At 36.5% G+C, this 25,376-nt stretch overlaps 1 protein-coding gene across 2 annotated transcripts in view; it reads right to left on the bottom strand.

Moving 5' to 3' along the window:
- Window positions 1-12,082: 12,082 nt before the first annotated feature.
- The window catches only part of LOC131437425 (putative uncharacterized protein DDB_G0277255), a 284,777-nt gene continuing 271,483 nt past the window's right edge, over window positions 12,083-25,376 (bottom strand). For both annotated transcript variants that reach the window (XM_058606752.1, XM_058606754.1), the window contains 4 exons: window positions 23,655-23,745; window positions 16,536-16,812; window positions 16,375-16,481; window positions 12,083-16,314 (listed from right to left, as the gene is read on the bottom strand). In XM_058606752.1, coding sequence (XP_058462735.1) covers window positions 13,519-16,314; window positions 16,375-16,481; window positions 16,536-16,812; window positions 23,655-23,745 — 3,271 coding nt within the window. In that variant the 3' untranslated portion in view covers window positions 12,083-13,518. The remainder of the gene's footprint in view (window positions 16,315-16,374; window positions 16,482-16,535; window positions 16,813-23,654; window positions 23,746-25,376) is intronic.

Below are 25,376 nucleotides of genomic sequence, written 5' to 3'. Positions count from 1 at the left end.
ATCGTTAGTCTGGGTCCCTTCGCATTGTTCCATTCCGGGCAATGAAAAGGCTGACTCGCTGGCTAAAGTGGGCGCATTAGAAGGTGATATTTATGAAAGACCAATCTGCTTCACTGAATTTTTTAGTATTTCTCGACACTGGACGAATGACGAACTGGGACGATGGCTACACTCCATTATTCCTAAGGTATCGACGAAACCTTGGTTCAAGGGGATGAACGTGAGTCGTGATTTCATTCGCGTTATGTCACGGCTCATGTCAAATCACTATACATTCAACGCACATCTCCGGCGTATCGGGATCTTGGAGAACGGGCTCTGCACCTGTGGCGACGGTTATCAAGACATCGAGCATGTCGTGTGGTCGTGCGTAGTGTATCGCGACGCCAGGTCTAAGCTACTGGAATCCCTCAGGGCACGAGGTAGACCGCCTGAGGTTCCGGTTCGGGACGTGTTGGCGAGTCGGGATAGTTCATATATGCTTCTCATATACCAGTACCTTAAACACATTAATATACAAATGTAATCTGTTACATCTCGCTCAGAAAGTATAATCTCCACCTACAGGTTCGACACTAACATCCGCCCGATTCTCTCGATCCCAGTCTCTGTCCACCATCTTCAATGGAGCTAACAAGATCTTTTTTTTGTCACTTACTTTTTCGTTTCCCCTTCCCTGTTTCTTCTCCATCTCGATAGCAACTAATTAGATCTCTGTCGTTTTCAAACATTTTGTTCCCATTTTTTTGTTTTTTACCCCGTTTCCCACAATATTTACTTTTTTTCATTCTCTTCCGTAACATCACCATCACCACCCACGGAAGACCGCTCCAGTGACCAGCATGCGGGCCACCCACCGGGCCTTCGTAGTCTAGGGGTGTTTCCCGCGGACCCACACGGACCGAAGAATGCGGCCAACATAGAAAATTACTAACGCCATCTGGAATCATCTCATCCTAAATTCGATTCACCGGCCACTACCGATCGCCAGCTGAAAGCTGGATTCTCGAGAATCCGCGACCCCGATACTACATTATATAATGATACTATTCTAGTTTTAAGTTAGACGATAATTAAGATTAGTAAATACCCTTGGCATCTTAGAGTCTAAGCAGTGTGCCTTAATATTATATTATATTATTGAATAAAATAAAAAAAAAAAGTAGCAATTCTCCTGTAGAGGCGCTTTGAACAGCCCAGTAATCCTTTATAGTCTCTTGCGTTTGTCGTGCACAACGGTGATTTTAATAGATTTTTGATTGTATGCTTTACACGGCTTTTTTGAAAAAGTTTGTACTAACTTGAATGTCTATTCTCTGTGATAGGGCTTCTTATACCTTATGATAAAAAAAGAACCGGAATTTTCATTTTAAAATTCCCGTGCTTGTCCAATCGGTAAACTTTTATTCTCTCAACGTTGGCAACACTTTTATACACATTCTGTCAAATTTTGACGCATATCGTACGATTAGTTTAGATTCATTCAAAAACAGCATCGTGTTGATGTGGCCAAAGAGATGATTTCCAACGCAGATAGTGACCCCACATTCATCGAATGCATCATAACTGATGATGAGGTGTGGATCTATGAATATGACGTCGAAACCGCACAACAATCGACCGAATGGCGCTTCGAAGGCGAGCCGTTGTTCTAAATTTTCATCCATTATAAAAATCGCCACACGAAAATTTTTCAACTTCTTTGTATAGACGCCAAACAAAAACTAATCGTACGATATGCGTCAAAATTTGACGGAATGTGTTTAAAAGTGTTGCCAACGTTGAGAGAATAAAAGTTTACCGATTGGACAAGCGCGGGGATTTCAAAATGAAAATTCCGGTTCTTTTTTGATCGTAAGGTACAACAAAATTCTGGGATATACAAAGCTTAACTGGTACGATGGATCAATATTTCTCTGCATGAGCTTGAGCTTGAATTTGAGCTTGAGAGATCATATTCATTATTATTCTTAATTTCTTTTATTTATACCCGGCTTTAACCTTGGTCATTAAAAGTAGTATTTGTATGCGACTTAATGTGTTCAGGTTTCAAATTGGTCGGATGCACCACAATAATCATGCACTTCCGTATGAACGTTTTAACAATATCCGATAGGAAAGTTCCGGAAAGTTCACAGCTCTTATTCATAGAAACTTAAGCAAAATTTCAAACGCAATCGCGGAACGAATAAAAACTTTCCTAAAATTTTCAAAATCAATTTTTTTTATTCAATATTACAATATATTTTTAGGCACACTGCTTAAGCTCTAAGATGCCAAGGTTATTTTCTAATCTTAATTAACGACCAACTTAAAACTAGAATAGTATCATTAGAATATGTCATCTCAGATTCTCTAAAATCCAGCTTTCAGCTGGCGATCGGCAGTGGTCGATGAATTGAATATTGCACGAGTCTTCCAGATGGCGTTGGTAAATATCTATGCTGGCTGCATCCTTCGGTCCGTGTGGCCCGTTTCAAAATCAAATTGATTGCTACAGTGTGAACAAATGAATAGAATTTAAACAAAGCAGTTGATTTATTATGGTGACATATTGAAATTCTCCAAATGCTCTATTTAACAGATAAAGTGTGTGAATTATATATTCTATAGGTTATATCAAACCATTTTAAATTACCAAACAAAGATTATCAGACTTCAACTATTGCTCACTATTTCCCCTTTATTATTAAATATTGACCACGATAGGTTATATTGGTTGTTCTGGGCCTCCGGCTACCAGAAAAAAAAATATAAATAATTTCCCAGCCAAGTGTAGAAATTGTTTCTTTGACAACCTTGGCTGGACTACTACTCTCTTCTGATCGCACCACACACACAGCATTGTCTTTATCCCAAAACGATTCGGTGTAGCACTCAAATTCCCCTTTTTTGAAACGTTGAATCCAGCGATTGCCAGTTTAGACGGTTGGAACAAGATCGTAATTAGTCTCAACAAGAATTCTATGTCCGGTTCTTCATAGCCTGGGTGTGTTTCCCGCGGATCCACAGGAACAAACGAATATAAGCTACTGCCGACCACCAACTGAAGAGTGGATCCCCCAGTATTTTGACGATTCTCACACAACAACGTGATCCGAATTAACAATGTTATGATTGAAGAAATTATCCGAGTCATAAGTAGTGTTTAGAAATGCCCTCGGCATCTTAGAGCTAAGGTAATGTGACTTATTCAATATATTGTTAAATTAAAAATAAAACAATGACTTTTAGATGCCCTTTTTTTATTGAACTATAAAATCATCGTGTGCCGTAAATTCTTCTATTTAGTTTGAAATACGACTAGCTTAACAAATGATAAATTGGTATAAATGTTTCTAGCTCAAAACCAAGTGAACAAATATGTCGTTTTTTTTTGCGCTCCAGATACTATTTTGTTTCTACTGAATAGATTTTATGCGCCATATGTCGACAGTAAAACGACATTTCAAACTTGCAACCTGCAGCCGAATTCCAGTCACGAAATGGTTTTAAAGAAAAGAAATTGCAAAAAAAATCATTTTTGCGATATAGACAGTTCGAATAGTGCTTAAATTCAGCAACACTATTGAGAAATTTTTACGTAGGAGCAATAGAGGCATTGTTTGTGCAATAGTATCGGGAAAAGAAAAGGTAAGCAGTACTGCCGGTGAGAAAAAAAATTTAAAAATCGTTGAATCAAATTTTCATTTTCCTCGTAACTAATTCTATCTTTTTCTCGACGATAGTTCGGCATTCGTCGAGAAGAATAAAAAGGTAGGTAGGTAAAGTCACAAACAAAACTGGAGGACGTGAATACGAATAAAACTGATATGCTTCTTTCACACTTTCAAACATAGATTTACATAATCGTTCTTATTGATAGGTTACTAAAGTACGACTTATAGGAGACCAAACAAACAAACAAATAAATAACACCAAATAAATAGTTTTCGTATTCACGACCTCCAGTTATGTCTGCGACATTCGTCACCCGCCTTTTCCTCGAACCCGAAGTAGTCAAATGCTGGCTTTATTCGCATTCGTTTGTACTGCGAAAAGTGCACAAAGCTAATCAAATTATTCTAAATTTGCACTTAATTGATGATTTTTATCTTCGAATTGCAAAGAAACAATAATTATAGTTCCTTAGATAACTTTTGGAAGGCTCACCTTGCTTACATGAAGCCTTTTTATCTTTCATTAAGTCCATTGGAGTGTAATTTATAATAGCAAATCGCTTGAGTGTTTAGATTAACTAATGAATTCCGACATACTAATATGATATTCGAAATGTATTAGGTTAGAAGTACTATGTATAGTGGATGCTACGGCGAAGAAAAATTAGAGGGTTGTATTCAAGACACGACCGAGCACAATAACATTAAAAATGGAACGCTTCTAGGTTCTCCATAATTAATACAAAAATAAAGATGATACACTAAACTAAATACTTATTTAATTGACTAATTACAACCTTGCTCTAGTTTAAGCGCTTAGATTGTTAGCGAATGATAAAATTGACAATAGATTCTTTCTTGATAATTGATTCTTTATCTAGAAGTCAATTGTGATGAATTTAAAGTTACTTGAAAGCTCAATTTTAGATACAAACAACCTAAAGATTTAAACCTGAACAATGAAACTATTTTATTTTATGATAATAATTTTCGAGAAATGTACAAACTTATTAATTTTATAAACAATTAATCGATCCAAGAGATTTTATTTACTTGAACGAAAAATGTTGTACCAGTAAACTCAGTAATACTGTAATTTTATTAATCCTTCTTCAAAATCGTCGATAATCTTCGGAAAGTGTCGGTAAATAATATGGCAACAATACGAGGAAGAAAACATAAGAAACAGTCCGCGTAAAATATTTAGTTACTTACATTGAGTCTCGCTTTGGCATAGGTATTAGGAATATACGGAATGGATACGCAACAAAATTCCGAAGTTTTGTTCATATTGTCACTTGATGTTATTAACACATAAATTAACATTGCCATAGTTACAACGCGTGTGGTGATCAGACGCTTATTGTTTTGAATAATTGAATAATAATTAAACTGAAACTGGCGGTTAACCAAATTCTGCGAGGGTTCCTTTTCAAACGATACATGTAAAATCGCAGGTAAACTTACCTTGAGTTTATCTTTGATACTATATGATATTGCATCTAATTGGATTGTATATGTGAGCCTGTGGAACTCATTTATACTACTAAACCGAGGAGGCCGCTTTCAGAATTTAATTTTGAATCTTTTAAAGCGTTTTATTCCTGGTGGGACAACAACTTGTTCAGTCACATTGTTACATTTTGTTCGTATGGGAATGGAGATTTAAGTATGCAAACCGATCCGTTGACAAATTAAAACATTTTTAAGCTTGCAATAGTGAAGCTTTGGAATCATTTAAATTAGAAAAATCCATTAACAAATCATCGAGGAACAAGCGCAGCAAATTAGATCAAAAAAATCTATTGCCGATAATTCTAAATTGGCCTGATAGGCCTGAGAACCACAATAATATACTCAATTCAAAAATTTTTTCAATGGTATGCAATTGAAATATTCAAATGACGTTATCTCATAAGTTTAAGTTAAATGTTTCCAAATCGATTGGATGTTGAATTATATAAATCCATCAACAAATGGCTGAGTTATAAGCGTTCAAAATCATGACAGAAAAATGTTACGCGATTAGTCAGCCTCGGGAAGCGAAGTGTAAGGCATTTTTAATGGCAAAATCGACCAAAAATTTGCTAAATACATGGATGAAAACATAGGTAGATGGATGAAAACATAGGTTGCCATGCATGTTTAAGTTAAAAGTTTCCGAATCGATTGGTTGTTAAATTATATCAATCCATCAACAAATGACTGAGTTATTAACGTTCAAACTTAAGACGAAAAACGTGATTAATCCACCTAGCAGTGAGATGATACCTTTTTTATCAATCCGCATGTGTTTTTTTGCATGGATATTCTTAGGTGTTTTAGTTCTCATGACATTATTTTAATTATTGTCGTTTCAAACGGCAAATTGAAATTTTAATCATTCATTACCCTGTAATTTCGAATCTGCAAATCGTATCGAATTTCAATCTTAACGTGTGACATTCGATTGAACATTCCATGAGATGTCGAAGTAAGTTCCACTTTAGAGTTTTTCGTCATTATTTATGGTACTTCCAGAGCTGGTATTCAGGAACTAGCATAACCCAAAATGATTCGAATGGCCATAAATTAATACGCCAAACAATTTACATCTTTTATATCGGTATGAATTTTAAAAATTCATCATCTGTAATTCCAGAATCGAATAAAATTCACCAATTTTGTATGGGACCTTAAGTCCTTTAATTTGAATTTTTGTTTTTGAAGTTCGATTTGGCCTTTTTGAAAAAATGATTAAACTTTGAGAAACGATTCGAAACTGGATCCGGAGTTCTAAGATCGGTGTAGCCGAAATCAGATAAATTCACCTGAGGAGTGTGTAGACATCTTTGAGAAATTGGAGTGCGAATTAAAATTTGGGGGTACATTCCGAATCCAAAAAAGAATACCGCTTAAACTGAAATAAATTTATTTGGTAATCGACTATCCAAATTTGCAAACCCGATAAACCTGATTAATTTATGTGAAATGGACATTTTTATACTAATCACCCTGTATCTCCTAAACCAGAAATCGGATCTGACTAATTTTTATAGAATTTTAAGACCTCTCATTTGAATCATAGATGATTCTTAGATTTCATTTGAATCTTAGATCGATTCAGCCATCTACGAGAAAAATGAATTGCATTATTTTAATTTCGTTTCACATGTCATCCTGTGGTTCCGAAACCAGAAGTCGGATCCAAATTTGGAAGTATACTAGTTTTCATATGAATCTGAGTTTGTAGAAAACGGTTTAGCCATCTCCGAAAAAATTGAGTGAAATTATTTGTCACACACGCATTTGCTGATCTCGACGAACTGAGTCGTATGGTATATGGAAGTTATGTTCTTCCAGCTTTTATTGCTGTAAGTAGTTTAAATCAATATAATTATGGAATTACTTTCAACTCGAAAATGCTGATATCATCTGGTTTATAAATGCCATATTCGAACGATTATGTTGCCAAAAACGAACCGTGCTAAAATCGGTCCAAGGCAAATTGTCATGAAAAAGGATGCTGTACACAGTCTTTTGGGCACTTAGAAACAATTCTATGTCACAGTATAAAAATCGTGTTTTCCGTTACTCCCAAGCATTTCTTTGTCATACAGTGCACAAAACTTCTACTGCTGGAATAAGGGGAAAAGTCGTTTACACAAAAATATTGATATCTCCGTTAAAAATGGACGGGTTTTAACAAACTATGGCTTGTTGGATAGCTATTACCGTGCTGAATCTAAGTCTAAAAACGTGTTTAATCCACCTAGCAGTGAGATGATACCTATTTTTATCAATCCGCATGTGTTTTTTGCATGAATATTCTTCGGTGTTTAAGTTTTCATGACATTATTTTAATGACCCTCGTTTTAAGCGACAATTTGAGATTTTAATCACTCATTACTCTGTAATGTCGAAACTGCAAATCGGATCGAATTTGAATCTAGAAGTGTGATAATCGATTAAACATGCCATGATATGTAAGTTCCACTCTAGAGTTTACGGTAATTTAAGGTACTTCCAGAGCCGGTATTTAGGAACCAGCATAACCCAAACCGATTCGTATGGCCATATGACGAATAAATTACAACAGTTTTGAGTTCAACTTTGAAGCTTTTCGGGATTGTCATCTTCTATATCGGTTTGAATTTTAAAAATTCATCATCATGTAATTCGAGAACCGCAAGTCATAATTGGATAAAATAATTAATTTTTGTATATAAGTTTGTTTTAATTAAAATTTTTGTTTCTGAAATTTGATTAGGCTTTTTTGAGAAAACGATTGAGCTTTGAGAAACGATTTTATACTGGAACCGGAATTCTAAAAGCGGTATGGCCGAAGTCAGATAAATTCACCTGAGTAGCTGTACACTTTACATTTGTTTCAAAACATTTGAAAATCAGTTAAGACATCTTTGAGAGATCATAGCACGAATTAAATTTTTAGGTGCCTTCTGATCGACAACTGAATACCACTAAAACTGAAAAAAGTTAATTTTTTTATCGACTATCCAAATCTGCTAACCCGATAAACCTGATTAAATTATGTGGAATAGACATTTTTATACAATCCCCGAAACCGGAAGTTGGATCTGACTGAAAAGCAAGATGTTTTATAGAACTTTGAAACTTTTCATTTGAATCTTAGATGATTCTTAGATTTCATTTGCATCTTAGATCGGTTCAGCCATCTTCAAGAAAAATGAGTTACACAATTTTGATTTCGTTTCATATATCATCCTGTAGTTCCGAAACCAGAGGTCGGAACCAAACATAATTCAGGAACTTTGTTTGGGAGCATACGAATTTTCGTATGAATCTGAATTTGTAGAAAAGAAATTTTCAGAGAAAATTGAGTGAAATTATTTGTCACACACGCATTTGCTGATCTCGACGAACTGATTCGAATGGTATATGGATGTTATGTTCTTCCAGCATTTATTGCTGTAAGTAGTTTAAAACAATATAATTAAAAAAAATCTGTCATCATCTGGTTTATATATGTCATATTCGAACGATTATGTTGCCAAAAATGAGCCGTGCTAAAATCGGTCCGAGGCAAATTGTCATGAAAAAGCATGCTGTACACAGTCTTTTTGGTACTTAGAAACAATTGTATGTAACAGTATAAAAAATCGTGTTTTCCGTTGCTCCCAAGCATTTCTTTGTCATACAGCGCTCAAAACTTCTACTGCTGGAATAAGGGGAAAAGTAGTTTGCACAAAAATTTCGATATCTCCGTTAAAAATGGACGGATTTTAACAATCTATGGCTTATTGGATAGGTATTATCGTGCGAAATCTAAGTCTGAAAACATATTCTGTTTTCAAGGTCAATTGTGACAGATACTGTCAAAAAACTGAAAATTTTGACATAAAACTTAGAATAACTCAAAAAGTAAACATCCGATCTCAAAACCATTCAATAGCGTTTTGGGTGACGAAGAGACCTTTCATTTGCGACTAGTTTGATCAAAATCGGTCCAGTCATCTCTGAGATATCGACCTCTTAGTTGACAACACACATACAGACACACACACATACACACACACACACACAGACATTTGCTCAGTTCGTCGAGCTGAATCGATTGGTATATGTCATTCGGCCCTCCGGGCCTCGGAAAATTTTTCGAAAGTTTGAGCGAATTCTATACCTATTTTTTATATATATAAAAAAAAAGGTAAAACTGAAAATTTTGACATAAAACTCCGTATAACTCAAAAAGTAAACATCCTATCTCAAAACCATTCAATAGCGTTTTGGGTGACGGGGAGACCTTTCATTTACGACTAGTTTCATCAAAATCGGTACAGCCATCTCTGAGATCTCGACCTCTTAGTTGACAACACACATACAGACACACACACATACACACACACAGACAGACATTTGCTCAGTTCGTCGAGCTGAATCGATTGGTATATGACATTCGGCCCTCCAGGCCTCGGAAAATTTTTCGAAAGTTTGAGCGAATTCTATACCTATTTTTATATATATAAAATAAGGTAAAAAGGTTACGCGGCTTTGGCGGTTCGATGCATAGGACGGTGGTCTTTAGTAGGTCTAATTTTACATAATGTTCCTTATCGTTGTCCATTTTTCGTTGTAGTTTGCTCTAATGCAAACGACCAGCAGCAGTATAACGAAGTCGATCTTCTTTGAAGAGATACTGGCTCTGCGAACGTCCTGCAAACGATTCAATACTGAACTGAATTCTAGAATTTATTATCTAGAGTAGGCTAAGCTATAAAACATTTTATTTAGAACGTTATACTAAAAGATTATCTGAGAATAAATATTTCGACTTTGTAAGAACTTGTAAATGGAACAGTTTTGTTGTAATTCTTTCATCCTTCAGAGGAATTGCATTAAAGGGTGGATTCGAAATAGTTTCTCAAAGTAGCCATCCGTTACTCTGAACGAGTTGCTAATATTCCTCAAAAATTGACGGAAGCAAATTAGCTCAATTTTCTCTAGTCGGCGGTGTTCCATTTTTGCCTTTCTCTATAGAAAGGTATTAGAATTGCTGGAAAAACCGACTTTCGAACGGAGCCTCGGAGACCCATAGTGTTATATACCATTCGACTCAGCTCGACGAGATCGGAAAATGTCTGTGTGTGTGTGTGTGTGTGTGTGTGTGTGTGTGTGTGTATGTATGTGTGTGTGTATGTATGTGCACTTTTCGAAGATATTTGAACGCGCTCAATTTTCTCAGAGATGGCTCAACCGATTTTAACAAACTTGGGCTCGTTTGAAAGCTACTGCCGGGCCATTGATCAAGTTCGAAGATCAAATGGCTGTGACTTTTGGTTCCGGAGATATGATTGTATAAGTGACGTAACCGACAAAAATCGTGCTATTTGAACGCGCTCAATTTTCTCAGAGATGGCTGAACCGATTTAAACAAACTTGGGCTCGTTTGAAAGCTACTGTCGGACCATTGATCAAGTTCGAAGATCAAATGGCTGTGAGTTTTGGTTCCGGAGATATGATTGTATAAGTGACGTAACCGACAAAAAGCGTTGTATTTGAACGCGCTCAATTTTCTCAGAGATGGCTGATCCGATTTTAACAAACTTGGGCTCGTTTGAAAGCTACTGTCGGGCCATTGATCAAGTTCGAAGATCAAATGGTTGTGACTTTTGGTTCCAGATATATGATGGTATAAGTGACGTAACCGACAAAACACGTTGATTTTTACCGCTCTTATATATATAAGGGTGCCAAAATTTTGGGATCAACTCTATTTTCGTAAAGTTCTAGTGCTCAAAAGTTTAAGCACCTCGAAAAAAGCCTTCATGCAAAATTTGACCTAAATCGGACATGCTTAAGGGGTGCTGCCCGGTGGTAAAGGTTTGGCAATTTTCGATCTTGAAAAAGCACCATAGGGGGGAGTACATGAAATTTCCAAAATCGAAAATTTTTTTTGATGCCAAAACTCTTAAAACTGCATAAAACATCGAAATTTAGTGCCATCTCAAAAAAAATTTTTTTTGAAAAAATCAACTTTCTGGGACTTCATATTTCATATTTCAAGTCCCAAAAAGTCGACTTTTTCAAAAAAAATTTTTTCGAGATGACACTAAATCTCGACGTTTCATGCAATTCTAAGCCTTTTGGCATCAAAAATTTTTTTTCGATTTCGAAAATTTCATGTACTCCCCCCTATGGTGATTTTTCAAGATATATGGAAATTCCACTAAGTGGACTAGTTTGGACTAGTTTGGAAAAATGATGCTGACTGTGTGACATAAGCATGCTTTTGTGAACTACTTGAATCAATCTGAATCAATTGGTGTCAAAATTGGTATCCGAAATTATTTAATATAAGTATGAAATATATTTTCATGGGACTTTTATGAAAAAAGAGAAAGGCATTATCACACCACTAGGTGGATTAAGAAGGGTTTTTAAAGATAATATTGCACAAATAATGCTTACTTTTATCATATATGATGATTTCTCAATAACGCAATTGTCTTTCAAAATTTCTTTCTAAAAAAAAACGCATAAGATAAAATCATTTTCTTTTTCAAGGGTAAAAAAATCCTTTTTGGAACATGACGGGAATTCCAAATCAAGATAATAGGTAAAATTTCTTTGCAAATGTTTATATCAAAAAATATTCTGGCCAGAGTTCAGATGTTGAAATCGTTGAGAAGAAAACACAGTTTTGTGAAGAAAAGACATTTTAATTTTCTTCTCTTCAAGAAAATTTTTTATCTGTCACCCGGATTCGGCTGCTGATAATATAAATATCAATGAATCTTTGGTTAGATAATTCAGAAGGTGATTTAAAAGGTTATAAAGAACGACCGTTATCATTCGTATCTGAACACATTTAATAATCTGAAAGCCTAAATATTTTTCGATATCAATTTTAGCGTCCTCTACCAGTTCATAAAAATATATCGGATGAAAAAAAAATCATTACAATCATTTTTAGTTGCTTTATTTATGCTCATCAATGGAATTCATTTACATTGATTTTCCAACTACAGGTTTTATTATTTATTCATGCTCTTTCTCTTTCTGAATAATTGCGATCAACGGTCCGTCAAAATTCTGTTGCTAACATCTCACTAGGCTAAATGTGTATCCCGAGGATATGGAGCAGAATGGTGTCTATATTTCTACAATTCTCGATTAGCAAATGCGTGTTTGAAGACTTCGTGGGAAAAAATCTACAACACTCAGATAAGACTATGTACTGTGATAGTAGCTAGTATTCACCAAACAACTGTTTTGATTCAGCTTTGCTCTAGAATAAAATTGGAAACCAGTGAAATATATCGAATGCAATCACTGCTAAATACAAGTATGTATATGTGTTACCAATATGCTAATTATATTGTGAATGTAGAAACAAAGGCTTTGCTCTTTGTCAAAAAAGTTCAGTTTGAATACTGCAGCCTATCGATAGACAAATCCGATCCTTTTATATGTACAATAGTTTAATGCAAAATTCAACAAGTATTTTTTCATTCAATATAAAACTAACTTACAGTTAGCGCTCATCACTACATACGATGTATCAAAAAAATCAATAATATTATCGGAATAGATATAAAAAATCGATCGCATCGCTACAGTAAATTTTGGGGCTTCTGGTCCTAAGAGTTGAAAATATACACTTGTTAAAGTACCGATTATCAATAAATGTCTAAAAATATCGTGTTTTAATATATGTAAATTTTATAGTTTATCACATTTGTTTTAGTATTGAAATGATTACTAATTAAGTTTATTCATTTTTTTGTTTTGATTATCATTTTAAATAGGTGAGTAAGTCGTACATAGAAGCAACCGAATTTCAATATATAGTTATCAAGGCCTAACTGCGCAAACAAGTTCAAGAAAGAAAACATTATTCAACATTCACATATCCATTGCTAGAGGCATTAACAATTCCTTCTTCTATCTACAAACGACAAGAATTGGAAACATAACGTTTTTTCTTGCAATGATTGTAGTTCATGACATCTCAGTGTAGATTAAATTCAGATTTACAGGGTCTCATTCTTAATCGTTTCAGCTCGGTGGGGAGATCTATTCAAGAACACACTACGAAAAACTACTTTTGACGGAAGTCGAACCTGTTTACAGGACAATAGTTAATACTAACTTCCTTCTGTGTGTGAGCAAAGGATGTTCCCTGCGATGAAACTTTCAAACGAAACTACATCGGCTATGAGCAGAAGTGTCACGTACATTGAACTAATTTCAATCCAATACTTCCTACTGATCTACAGTGGTTCGTAACGTTAGTAATTTGCAAGATATCAAATTCAATTTGAGCAAATTGGACGCTTTGCCTGTAGTGGTTTTTATTCAGTTCTTCGGTCACCGTGCGTTTGGAGAAATAATAACTTTACTTGAAGCCTTCCTTAGCTCTTTTCTCCCATTCCGCTCGACGCTGCAAGATACCTTTGAACTCGTTAGTGTCTTCAATAGTTTCAATAGTTGTCCCGTTCCCGTTGACACTGCTGCAAGTGTTGTTGTTGATATTGTTAGCATTCAGATTAAACTGATTCATGGTGGCAATAGTATGGCGATTGCTATTATTATTATTGTTGTTGTTGGTGTTGTTCAACCCAGAAGATTCATTACTTTCGGTTCCATTTTTTACAGCATTGTTGTTTGTGTTGTTGTTGTTGTTATTCTGCGTAGTAGGTGCAACCACATTGCTTGGCAGCAATGATTTGCGCAGTTCTGAAAACGATGTTGAATTTCTGCATTGCACATTTCCCGTATTGCCGAATCGGTTCGGTACACCGAACGGTTTCGGTGTATTTTTGCGCAATACTTCGTTGGCATTGCTGTCGGGTGTAGTTTTACCATCGATCGATTCCTTTGTCAATCCAGTTCCGATATTTTTAGCAACCACCGGAGTCCCCTCCGGTTTTACGATTTTGTCCAACTTTTCATCGCTGGATTGATTTTCCTTGTCGCTATCCACATTTGTCAACGGTTTCACATCTGTGCTTCGGTAATCCTCATCCGATCGAAGCTTCAGTGATCGCCTAGCAAACACCTTCATCAATTCCGGTGTGTCCTTGTCCTTATCCTTAAAGTTATCGACGATCGCCTTCTTGCGCAGCACCACCAGCTCATCACCGCTGCTCGAGCCACTATTATAGTTGCTGTTCCTTTTCTCAAAAACTTCATCCGAACCGGATTTCTTCCGTTCGATTTTGATATCCTCCGATGACGAAGAAATGCGACGCTCGTACTTGATCTTTTCCTCCGTGACTGAAGTTCGGCGCTGTAGGATTACCTTCCTGTCGTCCGAAATCTCTTGTGATAGGTTGATCGAACTACGTTTCGATCCCAGCTCTCCACGCTTAAAAGCTGGAGGACTCTTCGGTACTTCCACGGAGCTAACTCGCGATCCGGCAAGCACCACTGAAGGAGGCAGAGGCGGCTTGTTCTCGGTTATTTCAATGTTTTCATTACTAAAGCGGCGTAGTTTGACTTGCGATTCATCTCCGGAACAAGCACTTGAAGGAATCGCGGGACTGGGTGATGGTGTGGGATGTATGCTACTAGCCGGAGTCGAGGTCAACAGTACGATATTTGATTTTGAACGCGGATTTTCCACTTTATTTAGCTGAATTTTCATGAATTCTGGTAAACCGTTCGATGCCGGGTGCGGCTTTTCATGCTGCTCCAATCGATCATTACTTCCGGCGTCCTTGATAATACTGACGAACGGAGAAGATACCAGTTTGTCGATGGTCTCCTCAATCTGAGAAATGTTCTGATTGGACTTGTTCAGCATACTGCTGGGTTCCGGTGGCGCGATACTATTCGTAGTTAGTACAATCGATTTTGGTTGGTGGTCAAAATGTTCGTGTTCTCGGGGATTCAACAAATTGTTGTCGTTGATTTCAAACTTCTGCAGAGAGCTATTCGATGTTGTCATCCTACCCTCGTCAGAAATATCGTCAACATTAGTGATGTAATCCTTGAAGATCTTCGGATTTCCGTTGTTGATATTCTCTGTCATGCTAAAGAATTTGTGTTCTGTTTCTAGGAAGTTGTTGCTGAAGTTACCGATCGAAAGAGAATTCGTTAGATTGGGAAGACTTGGTAGGTTTTTAGCGTTGGTTAAATTGTTGGAAACATTATCACTGTAAACTCGGAAACTCTTGGACTTCTCTACAGCCTTGCGTTTGGTTGGACTTTGCTTGGGCGATTCATTCTGATGGATTGAAATCTTCATAACACGCTGCTGATACGGACTTACTCCGTTGATTTTCGTATTCTTCACTTTATCAGTATTAGGTTGGTATTTCCTGAATGCTTCTTCTTCATCATCTTCATCGTCGAAGCTTCGCTCCGATAGCTTTCTTGTTTTGGACACTAAATATTCTTCACTTTTGTGTTGGATAATTTTCGAATCGCCGATTATGATGCCGTTGGCAGAAGTCGGATGACGGTTGACCTCCACGTTTGATGAATACCGTTGGCCTTCGCGAGGTCCGTCAATTTCTGAGTTGAAAATATCTTTTGGGAAAACTCTTTGTCGGGCAGCTGGCCCTGCCTTGATTTTCTTGTATCCGGTTATTTCTGGTCCGTCTGTTTCACAAATCGGAAGGGATAGCTTCATAACAGGTTCTGTACCACTGGATGTTATGTAAATGGTACTTGTATTATCATCTTTTCGAGAGCCGGCAACCGGAACGATCACTGATTGATGGGAATGTTCCTCCCTGTAACCCTGCTCGTGTTTCTTTTTCTTAAAACTGTAATTCAAAATTCTCTTGAAGAACCCATCTTCATCATGTTTGTCACCAATCAGATCAAACTCCTCCGTAATTAGGTTACCTCTGTCTAACCCATTGAAATCATAGCTCTTGGATATATTCCTGTTGACGTAGATTGATGAGCCCGTGTTGGAATTATTGGTTGTTAAAGAAGTCGATGCGGAGTGTTTTGAGTTAATAGAATTTAATTCCCGTGCCGATGGTTTGTTGATGACTGTTGTACTGCTGCTGCAACTTAAAACCGGCTGAGGAGTTGTCAAAGCGCCCGGATTGATACCAAAGGTCAAGGAATGACATTTCTCTTCTGACTCGCTCATGTCATGATTCGTCGAGATATCTAAAGTGGAGAGCTTCAACGAATCTTCGTTGACTTCTGGTGTTGCGGGTAGAACCGATGACTGAAATAAGTTTGGTTTGTATTATTTTTCTCGATAAATTACTTTGATAATGAAAAATACCTCTCGTGGACGAGCACGGGCTCGTGTAGGTCCCTTTTTCTTTGGTTTAACAGCAAGCTTGTGTCTGGCAGCCGAATGACTAAGTTTCGACGCTGGAGACTCTGATACTGAAACAAGACCGTTGAAACTCGAGCTAAGCAAACTAAAATCACATGTTTTACCCTGATCATCCGCATTATCCGAGGATCGGTTGCACGCACTGGAACTGGACGAGTCCATGTGAAAAAGATTATATCCGCTGGCATTGGAACCGGAGCGTTCTTCCAGGTCCAGATCCGAGCTGGTCATGCTGAGAATACTGAGTGATCCTTCACTCTTATTGATAGTTCGATCTTTGCGTTGGGGCGTGATGGGACTATGAGGCAGCCCGAGATCCTCATCGGAGGCCTCGTGCTGGCGATCCTTTCGTCTTTTGCGCAGTACATCGGCCAGTTCGTTCTGCAGAAGAAAACATGATATTTTAATTCAAACATTTTTCATTTTGGATCAGCTGATGATGAAAACTAATCTGATCTTTTCTGATAACTCAGCTTGGCTGTTGTGTGTTGGGTGTTTTTTGTAATTTTATAACTCATAGACCCGTAACACTAAAACCGGATCTAGTATCTTAATAACGTATATAAAACAATGTGGAATAAGTTTTTATAAAATCTTAATTTGTGTAAAATTTATTCATGAATCTATAGTAATTCTAACAGCTTTGACTTCTACTACAGATGCACACGGAACCTTGATCAAAATGACAATTTTGTACCCAATTAACCAAAAAGTCAGGACAAAATGGATTCATTTGGCTTAAGCAGCTGACAAAGATCATGAAAAGAATTCTAAACAATCCGTTTTAAAATAATTATCCACTCTTGAAAGTTCGCCCGATGCAGCCGAGTGAACGTCTAAACAACTTCTAGGTTACAGCTAAACAAATTCTGTGCAGCGAAAAAACTCGCTTAACTGGTTTTGTACCTTCAGATTGCCTAAAGTTCCACGGGTACTATTAAGCAGCGAGAAAGTTCACGCCCAACTCGTTCTGTACTTTTCATTTGTCTGAAAAAAACACGTATTTGCTTAAGCAGCGAGAAAGTGCATGCGAAACATGTTCATGTTCTCTCAAAAGTTTCGCGTGTACTTTTAAGCAGCAAGAAAGAGGATATTTTCAGTATTTGTGCAACTTTTGGTTGCTTAGATGCTGCTTTTTAAGATTTCAAAGTAGTTTCAGACTATGAGTACGAGAAGTCAGAATCGAACCCAAGTAGGCGGTTTCAATAACCATGATGCTATTCCATCTCGAAAATGTTCATGATTCCAAAGGGCATTTGATATCCGACCAGACTCAACAATGAAATAAAAATTTAAATTAGATATTTCATAACTGGAAGTAGAGATAAAAGTTCCAATTTATGGCATTATCAGTCTTAAATATTTTGGCACGAAAATAATTTTGACTTTATTGTCACATATACACGTAAAGACCGAAATTAGCTCTGCGCCTAATTCGTATTACTGTTTTTGAATTAGTTGATTTTAACAACAAAATTTGAAAAATTCAGAATTTACTTTGCTGAAAAAAACTCCTATTTTTAGAGAATGTGTTTAGTTGGCGAATATCCTGGACACAAACCAGCAATATTTCAATCCAACACGAATTTGACAACTAATTTCGTTATTAAAATCAGAAAATTCGTTTCTATTTATCTATCACCGTTATTACTGAAGGACAGCACAAGAAAACAAAAATGAAATTGGTTTTGTTAACAAGTTTATTAGCCAAAAACTCATGAGAAGTGTCAAAGCAAAACAATCCATTTAAAAGCTAAAAGGGACAGTCTTGTTAAAACTGCTTGCAAATTGTTTTGATGTTTTTCGCATGTGTTACGATATATCCATATATAAATATCTTAACCGATATGTAAAAATGACGTAAACTGTTAGTGGAAAGTGCATTTATTCAGAATTTGTGCGCATTTGAAGCGTTTGTGCGTAATAATGTTTTTACGCGGAACAGTGAAGTGAGTTTCGAATGTTGCATTCTAATTGTGCATGTCAAATGATGTTTTTTGTATCTTCCAATCTTCCAGACCACGCCGTCCGGTGTACTACTTGTATTCGGTTTTTGTTTTCCGAGTGCTCAAAGTTTTCAGTGAGAGAGTCGATTTCGCGAAGTCGAATGAAGAAAATAGCGATTTAGAAGTAAAGTTTTCAAAAAGAAGTTTATGTTTCGCGTATGCCTTTTTCTCCAATACAACATCGCATTTATACCTGCCAATATAGGAAAGATAACCGCGACTGAAATTGTTTTCGGTAGTAGTGTGCCATCTAGTGGCTAGTAGTCATTACGGTGTTAACATTTTTCCGGTGACAGAGAGCCATATAGCTGCAAATTGCAGAAACCAATTCAACCATTTATGTTGGTTGAAAACAACGTTTTATTTCTCTAATTCAACTAGCAAATTAGTTGAATGGATATGAAGTGTGCATTAGCTAAGAAATGACAGCACGTTCAATTGGTGAATTCAACTGAAAAAATAGCCATTTCAACAAATATTTTATTATTATTAAGCGAACTAGAATTAAAAAATCTAAATTAGCAAAAGTAAGATTTTTTTAGTTGTCTCAAAAAATAACTAACTAAAATCAGAAAATCAACTCATTTTTTCGCCAAAATGCTGATTTCGGTCTTTCCGTGTACGTTTAAAAAATATGTACTCGAATATCCATACTTTCCCATTAAATAGCACATGCGTTCGTTGAAATTTGTCATTCTGCTTTTCTCTGTAGATTCGTTTGAAAGCTGCTGTTGGACCATTGATCGAGTTAAAAAATCAATTGGCTATGACTACTGGTTCCGGAGATATGATGGTATAAGTGACGCGTTGTTTATTTACCACTCAGATGGCTCAACCGATTTCAACAAGCTAAGACTCGAGCTACGTTTGGGTTATTGATCAATCTCAAAAATCAAATGGCTGGTACTTCCGGTTCCAGAGATATACTGGTATAAGTGACGGAACCAACAAAATACGTTGTTATTTTTATCGCTCAATTTTCTCCGAGTTGGCTTAGCCGATTATAACAAGTCCAGGCTCATTTGAAAGCTACTACTACTACTAATTATAGACCAAATTCTAAGATTAAATGACTGCCACTTCTGGTTCCGAACATATTACGGTATGAGAGACTTAAACGAATAACCGCACATTTTTCATCGACTGAATTCCGAAGATGACTCAACAAAATTTGATAAACATAGTCTTATTTGAAAGCTAACAGTGTCAATCAAATTTGAAAGGGTAATGCAACAAGATTCCTCAGAGATAATAGAATTGATTTCGAAAGACTCATTTGAAAGTTACTATTAGGTCATTTGATAAGCTTACAATACTAATGGTCGAGGATGAAATCTTATAAATGTTTTAATGAGCATCATTCGAACAACATTTTGTAATTTTTTTGTGGAAAAATATTGAGAAATAAGTTGGTGAAGAGATATTTTTGAGGACTCTTCTTAAAAATCATGATTTGAGTTGTATCTCAGCGCAGACTAATCAGAAGCAGAACTAGTGATGGGCGAGCGCTCACGAGCCGTTCATTAAACCGACTCGTAGCAATGAGCGAACGAACCACGGCTCTTCAAAATTGAACCGAGGCTCTCAACATAAAAAGATTGCCGCCCAAATTTGACAACCGTGGCCTTCTAACGCTAGTTCGACGTGTAGCTTGCGTTGTTGTTTAAAGGATGATGTTTTCTAATGAAGCTGTCAAAAATACATAGGAACATTTTTTCTCCAGTGAATCTTTGAAAAATTCTGTTGTAATAGGAGAAGAAACATAGATTTTTTTTTCAAATGGAATGTGAAACACAACTTTAGATCGCCCATATACCGCTCATGTATTTCCGTGGCTCTCATACTCTCTCTCTCTCTCTCTCTCTCTCTCTCTCTCTCTCTCTCGAACTGTTTCTCCATATTTACTTTTATTGAAAAAGAGTCATTGAGCCGTTCAATTGAACCGGCCCTTGCGAAAGAGCGTTCGGCTCATGGCCGCTCATTGAAATGAGCCGTATTGCACATAACTAAGCAGAGCTGCTAAATGTCACTATCAACGAGCAACTTTGCACGCCGAAGATTGGAAAGTTTATGTCACTGGACTGCTGCCAACCAGGCTCTACCAATCATCATATATTGAGTGTCTGAGAGTCGATCTGTTATACCTTAAATTCTCTTGATATTATACTCACCAGGACGCTCATTGATTGCCGATGCGATTAATATTATCTTTTTTTCTCCTGTCACTGCTTGATTACGATGTGACCAAATATTAATCAAGCAGCATAAACATTGAATTAAATTCATGTACACCAATAAACTCCGAAATCCAATGACTTTTTACAAAGAACAATGAACTTTATCAATTTATGTTTTTGGGGAACGGGTATAGCGTGATGGATAAGTCGATCAATTTATGTTTATGTTAGTACTCTCATGGAATTTTTTTACTTCAACAGGGAATAGGAGAATGAGAGAGAGAACAAAAAGCGTCACCTGTCTTTGACTGAGTATACTTCTACTTGGTCATTGAACTATCGAGTATCTCATTTGACAGACACTTTGATCGTACCGATTACAGTTGACGATTATTTTAGTCAGTCTGTCAAGGTCATTCGACATAACTAACAATTTGTATCAACAATCTGCCCAAATTCGTGTTGGGAATTATCTTAATAAAAAAAGTTAATTAGACTTTGTGCATTGACACACCATCACGTGGGTTAAAATAGGTTTGTAAAAACTTTCAATTGTATATTTTTGTTCGATTGCAGAGTAGTCTTGTGGTCATTTTCGACTCTTGTTCGGAGAAGCCATCTCAAAGATGTTCATGATTCAAATTGGCTTTTTATAAGCGAACAATTCAAATGAAATTTTAAGTAGAGACTGGAAATAGAGTTAATAGTTTTGATATATAGCTTTCTCAGTCCAAAATATTATGCACACGATGTATTTGTTTATTTGGATAATTCAACGCCTGTCTAATATTTTAGACTAAAAATTTAACTCATCTCTATGGGTGCTGTATCTAGCTTCTATAGTTTTCAAAACTTATTAATAACTCTAAGATAATGATGGTTTTTTTTTTTGTTTCAATTATAGAGGTTTTAACATCTTAAGGTCATTCGCCTCTTCGGACCAGAAAATCTTTCTGGCCCTATGTGCGGGGTTGGGAATAGAACCCAGGTGGGCTGCGTGATAGGCAATATCCGTCCCCATAATGATGGTTATTTTATTTCCACATATACGTATATTGAATACGTACACGAACGAAAGGTCTTATAATCCCATAGATTGCTATTGAATCTGATCCAAAATCGACTTCCTAATCCAACGTTACGGAGTTACAGGTTGAAGTGTTATTAAAAACGACGATTCAAACTCTTCTAAGTTTGGATGGGAACTGTTTTAATTCGAAGGATATGTTAGTTTTTGGCCACACGTATCGCCATCGGCCATATCGGGTCCCAGTTCCGAAAGTACCGAAAATAGGGATGAAAAATTCAAAAAACAGAACTCACTTGATTTTCTAAGAGATAATGAATCCGATTATCACAAACCTAGGCTCAAATGGAAGGTCTTAAGCTCCCATGGGTTGTATTTGAATTTTATGCGGTTCCGACTTATGGTTCCGGAACTACAGAATGAAGTGCCTTTAAAATTGCAAATCGTTGCAAAAACCTAGATAAAACACAGAGCAAAAAGTTGTTAACCGATCAAACAGAAGTGGCCAATTTTTTGTGGAACTTAGAACTGATTTATTTAATTGTGATAGCAGTTTGAAAAGAATGCAAGAGGATACAAGCATATATGGGTCATATCCCTGTAGACAGTTAAGTGTCAACCGATGATTAGTTTGAAACTTTTGGCCAACCAGACCTCAGCTCTTCAACATAACTATTCATTTGTCCATTTCGCATATCTTGACCCAATCGGCTAACCTTTGCTTCACTCATTGCAGTCGGATCAAAATCACATTAGGCATAACTCTCGAAGAATTCCAGCAGTTTTTTCACTCAAAAATCTTATTATTGCATGAGCTTCACAGCTGACGGGAGCAACGATTTACTCGGATATTGTTAACTGTACGCACAGATAGGCAAATGACTACTGGACTATAACAACAACTAAAATAGCTCTACTTGCAGTATCTTTATAAATATGCACAAGTTTCAATGAGTTCTGACTAGTCTGTAAGCGGAAATATAAGCGAACGGACCTTCTTTTTAGAATATTCCTCGGTGGCATTTTTGAAACTACTTTTCCATCGTTGGAAGTATGAACAATATTTCATGAAAATATACATTTTTCAGTATGGGTCTAATAATTTGCCGTAAATTTCATCACTTTTTACCCATCCAATAAAAAAGTATACACTCAGTTCGCTTTCACATTTCATCCAAGTCAGTCGATAAAACAAAACCGCTTACGTTCGGGACAGAAGAAACCAAGTACAGTATTGTGTAGTGAACAATAGAACGTCCTCGAAATAAGTGAACCAAACGAACAAAAGCTCCGTATTCGAAATTCTGTTTACAGGCAACACACGACATCAAAGTTCGCAGTATTTCTGGACAATTTGAATGAGCCTCCTGTGAGACTATCAACGTATGTGCCAATGACTAGTAGGATCAATTTTCGAGTATTTCGAGAGGAGGGAAATGGTTTCAGCATGACCGAGGCGTCTCGGTGTGGTTATCGTTGGTAGTCAGTGAAAGTAGAACCCATTGGACTATAAAGAAGACCCAACTGCCGAAATAGCTAAAAGCCGTGTTACTAACCGATGTAATCTTAAAAGAAATGACGCTATCGACAGAAAAAAGAGTCATAGGAGAATTATGATATCGATGTGCGATCAAGAATATTACTCTGCTGTGAAAAAAACAAAATTCAGACCAAGAAATCATATAATTATTTTATATTAGCGCTCTTGAAGGATACAGATATTAAGTCTACTACTGGTCAATATTGCAAAAAAAAAAGCCTTTGTAAAGTTATCCAAACGTAGAATAAGACTTTACCGCACTGTTAATCAATTGAACGTGGCAAAACTCCTTCAGCCGCCTTGGGTTTCGGTCTCAGCTGGCCCACTAAATATAAAGATGACAGCTTAAAAATTTCGGGTTCACTTATTCATGGATTGTTTTTACCGCCGAACTCAAATGAATGTACGCTCATGGATGGAACAGGCATCGTGAATTAAAACAGAAAACAAATATTGATTCACACGCAACTCACCTTAAGTGTGATCGACAGGCTGCTTGCGGTACCGGCAGATTCTGAAAACACGCTGTCATGCGACTGGGACAGTCCATCGCGGCTGATGTCACTGAAATAGAAATGGAAAATGATATCGGAATGAGTGTCGTATTTCATCCAGTGCTATAAATAAAATATATTTCAGTACGACAATTCAACAGTGTTTCAGGCTGTTTCAGAGTCGGAAGCAATCATGGAAATCTTGAACAGATTGAACTGGGCGATCGGCACAGATTGGCACAAGATCAACCAGTTTCGTACAGAATAGCAGCCGGCGAGGGTGCAGCTCCCACTCTAATCCATTGAAAGTGTGTCCAACTTATGGCCTCCATTAGTAGTAAACCATTCGATGTGGGTTAGAATAACATACTTCGTGTTTGAATTGATCGAATATTAAGTCAGTCATGTTTTGAATAAATCAACACTGAATTGTTTTTCAGTTTGCGACGAAAGCATGTTGACTTCAATTTGCTAAACGAATTAAGAAGTGTATGCAAATGTCAAAACATCTCAATCAGAAATTACATGTCTAGATAATTTATTGTTTTTTTCTCTCGTCGGAATAAAAATAAAATTCCCATGTGGAATAAATTCTCATGGAGCAATTCGCTATACTTGAAAGTGCATGTGTGAGAAATAACAACCACTGTGTTCAAATGCAATTCATTCATTTGAGTTTGGGGATTTTTGAAATAGCTTAAAATAAAAAATAGTCTGTGTTCGAATGTAGGTTTATGAGTTATTTATTTTATTTTTGTTTTCATTTAGGAAAAACTAAAATAAAAGTATCTCATAATGTTTCTTGACGTTACTCTTAGTGGGCTGCTTTTTTATATAATCATCTCGTCAGCCTATTGACTGATAAGACTATGAACTTTGCAAATATTTTGCTAGGTTATGAACCGACCGAACCAGCTTTAAGCAACGCCACATCACTGATTATAATTATGAAAAGCATTCTAGTTTAAATGTAAACATTTCAATGTAAGTAATTCACTCTAATGTACTAAAACATATGCAAAAAAAATCTCTAGGAATATGACAAAAGCAAATAAAATTTGTGTTCGCCGCTCATGTCTACTACAATATCTAAGCGACTGCTGTCTACTGCGATATGAAAGCGAGTTTACTGCTAAAAAAACTATTTTATTGTACATATTGTATTTTTCGACGTTGTTCTGCTGAAAGTCCACGCATTTCGAAACAAACTAATGAAAACGAATAAACAACTGCACAAGTGGTTAGAGAAGAGTGTAAACAACAGGACGCAGCCATAAAAATTGACAGATTCTGAACCATTGCGAAATGACAGCTGTTTTTGGTTGCGTCCATACTTTCTGGGACAGTCTTTAAGAGTTTAGCATCGAGTGTTTCATATCGATGGGTACCTACGACGATCAGCTGACTACATGTCGATCGTGTCCGAAAGCTATTAATGTTGGTAAGCCCTGTGATAAACTGGATCTATACCTAAGAACAACCGATCTACTTCTGAACCGGACCCAAGCAACCTCAGCCATTTTCATCATCGAATCCGAATTATATATGTCACCAAACTATGTTAAAAAATAAGTAAATAATTGAATAATTAGTGAAGAGTTTTTCGGCATGTGTCAATTAACCAAATTGCAATTGAATGTTTCATATTGTTGAACTGACTTTCAGGAGAATTCCTTATACAAACCAAATAATCAAACTTCT

The sequence above is a fragment of the Malaya genurostris genome, chromosome 3 (genome assembly GCF_030247185.1).
Source record: "Malaya genurostris strain Urasoe2022 chromosome 3, Malgen_1.1, whole genome shotgun sequence".
Classification (NCBI taxonomy): domain Eukaryota; kingdom Metazoa; phylum Arthropoda; class Insecta; order Diptera; family Culicidae; genus Malaya; species Malaya genurostris.
This window is presented reverse-complemented; position numbering and strand designations above follow the sequence as displayed.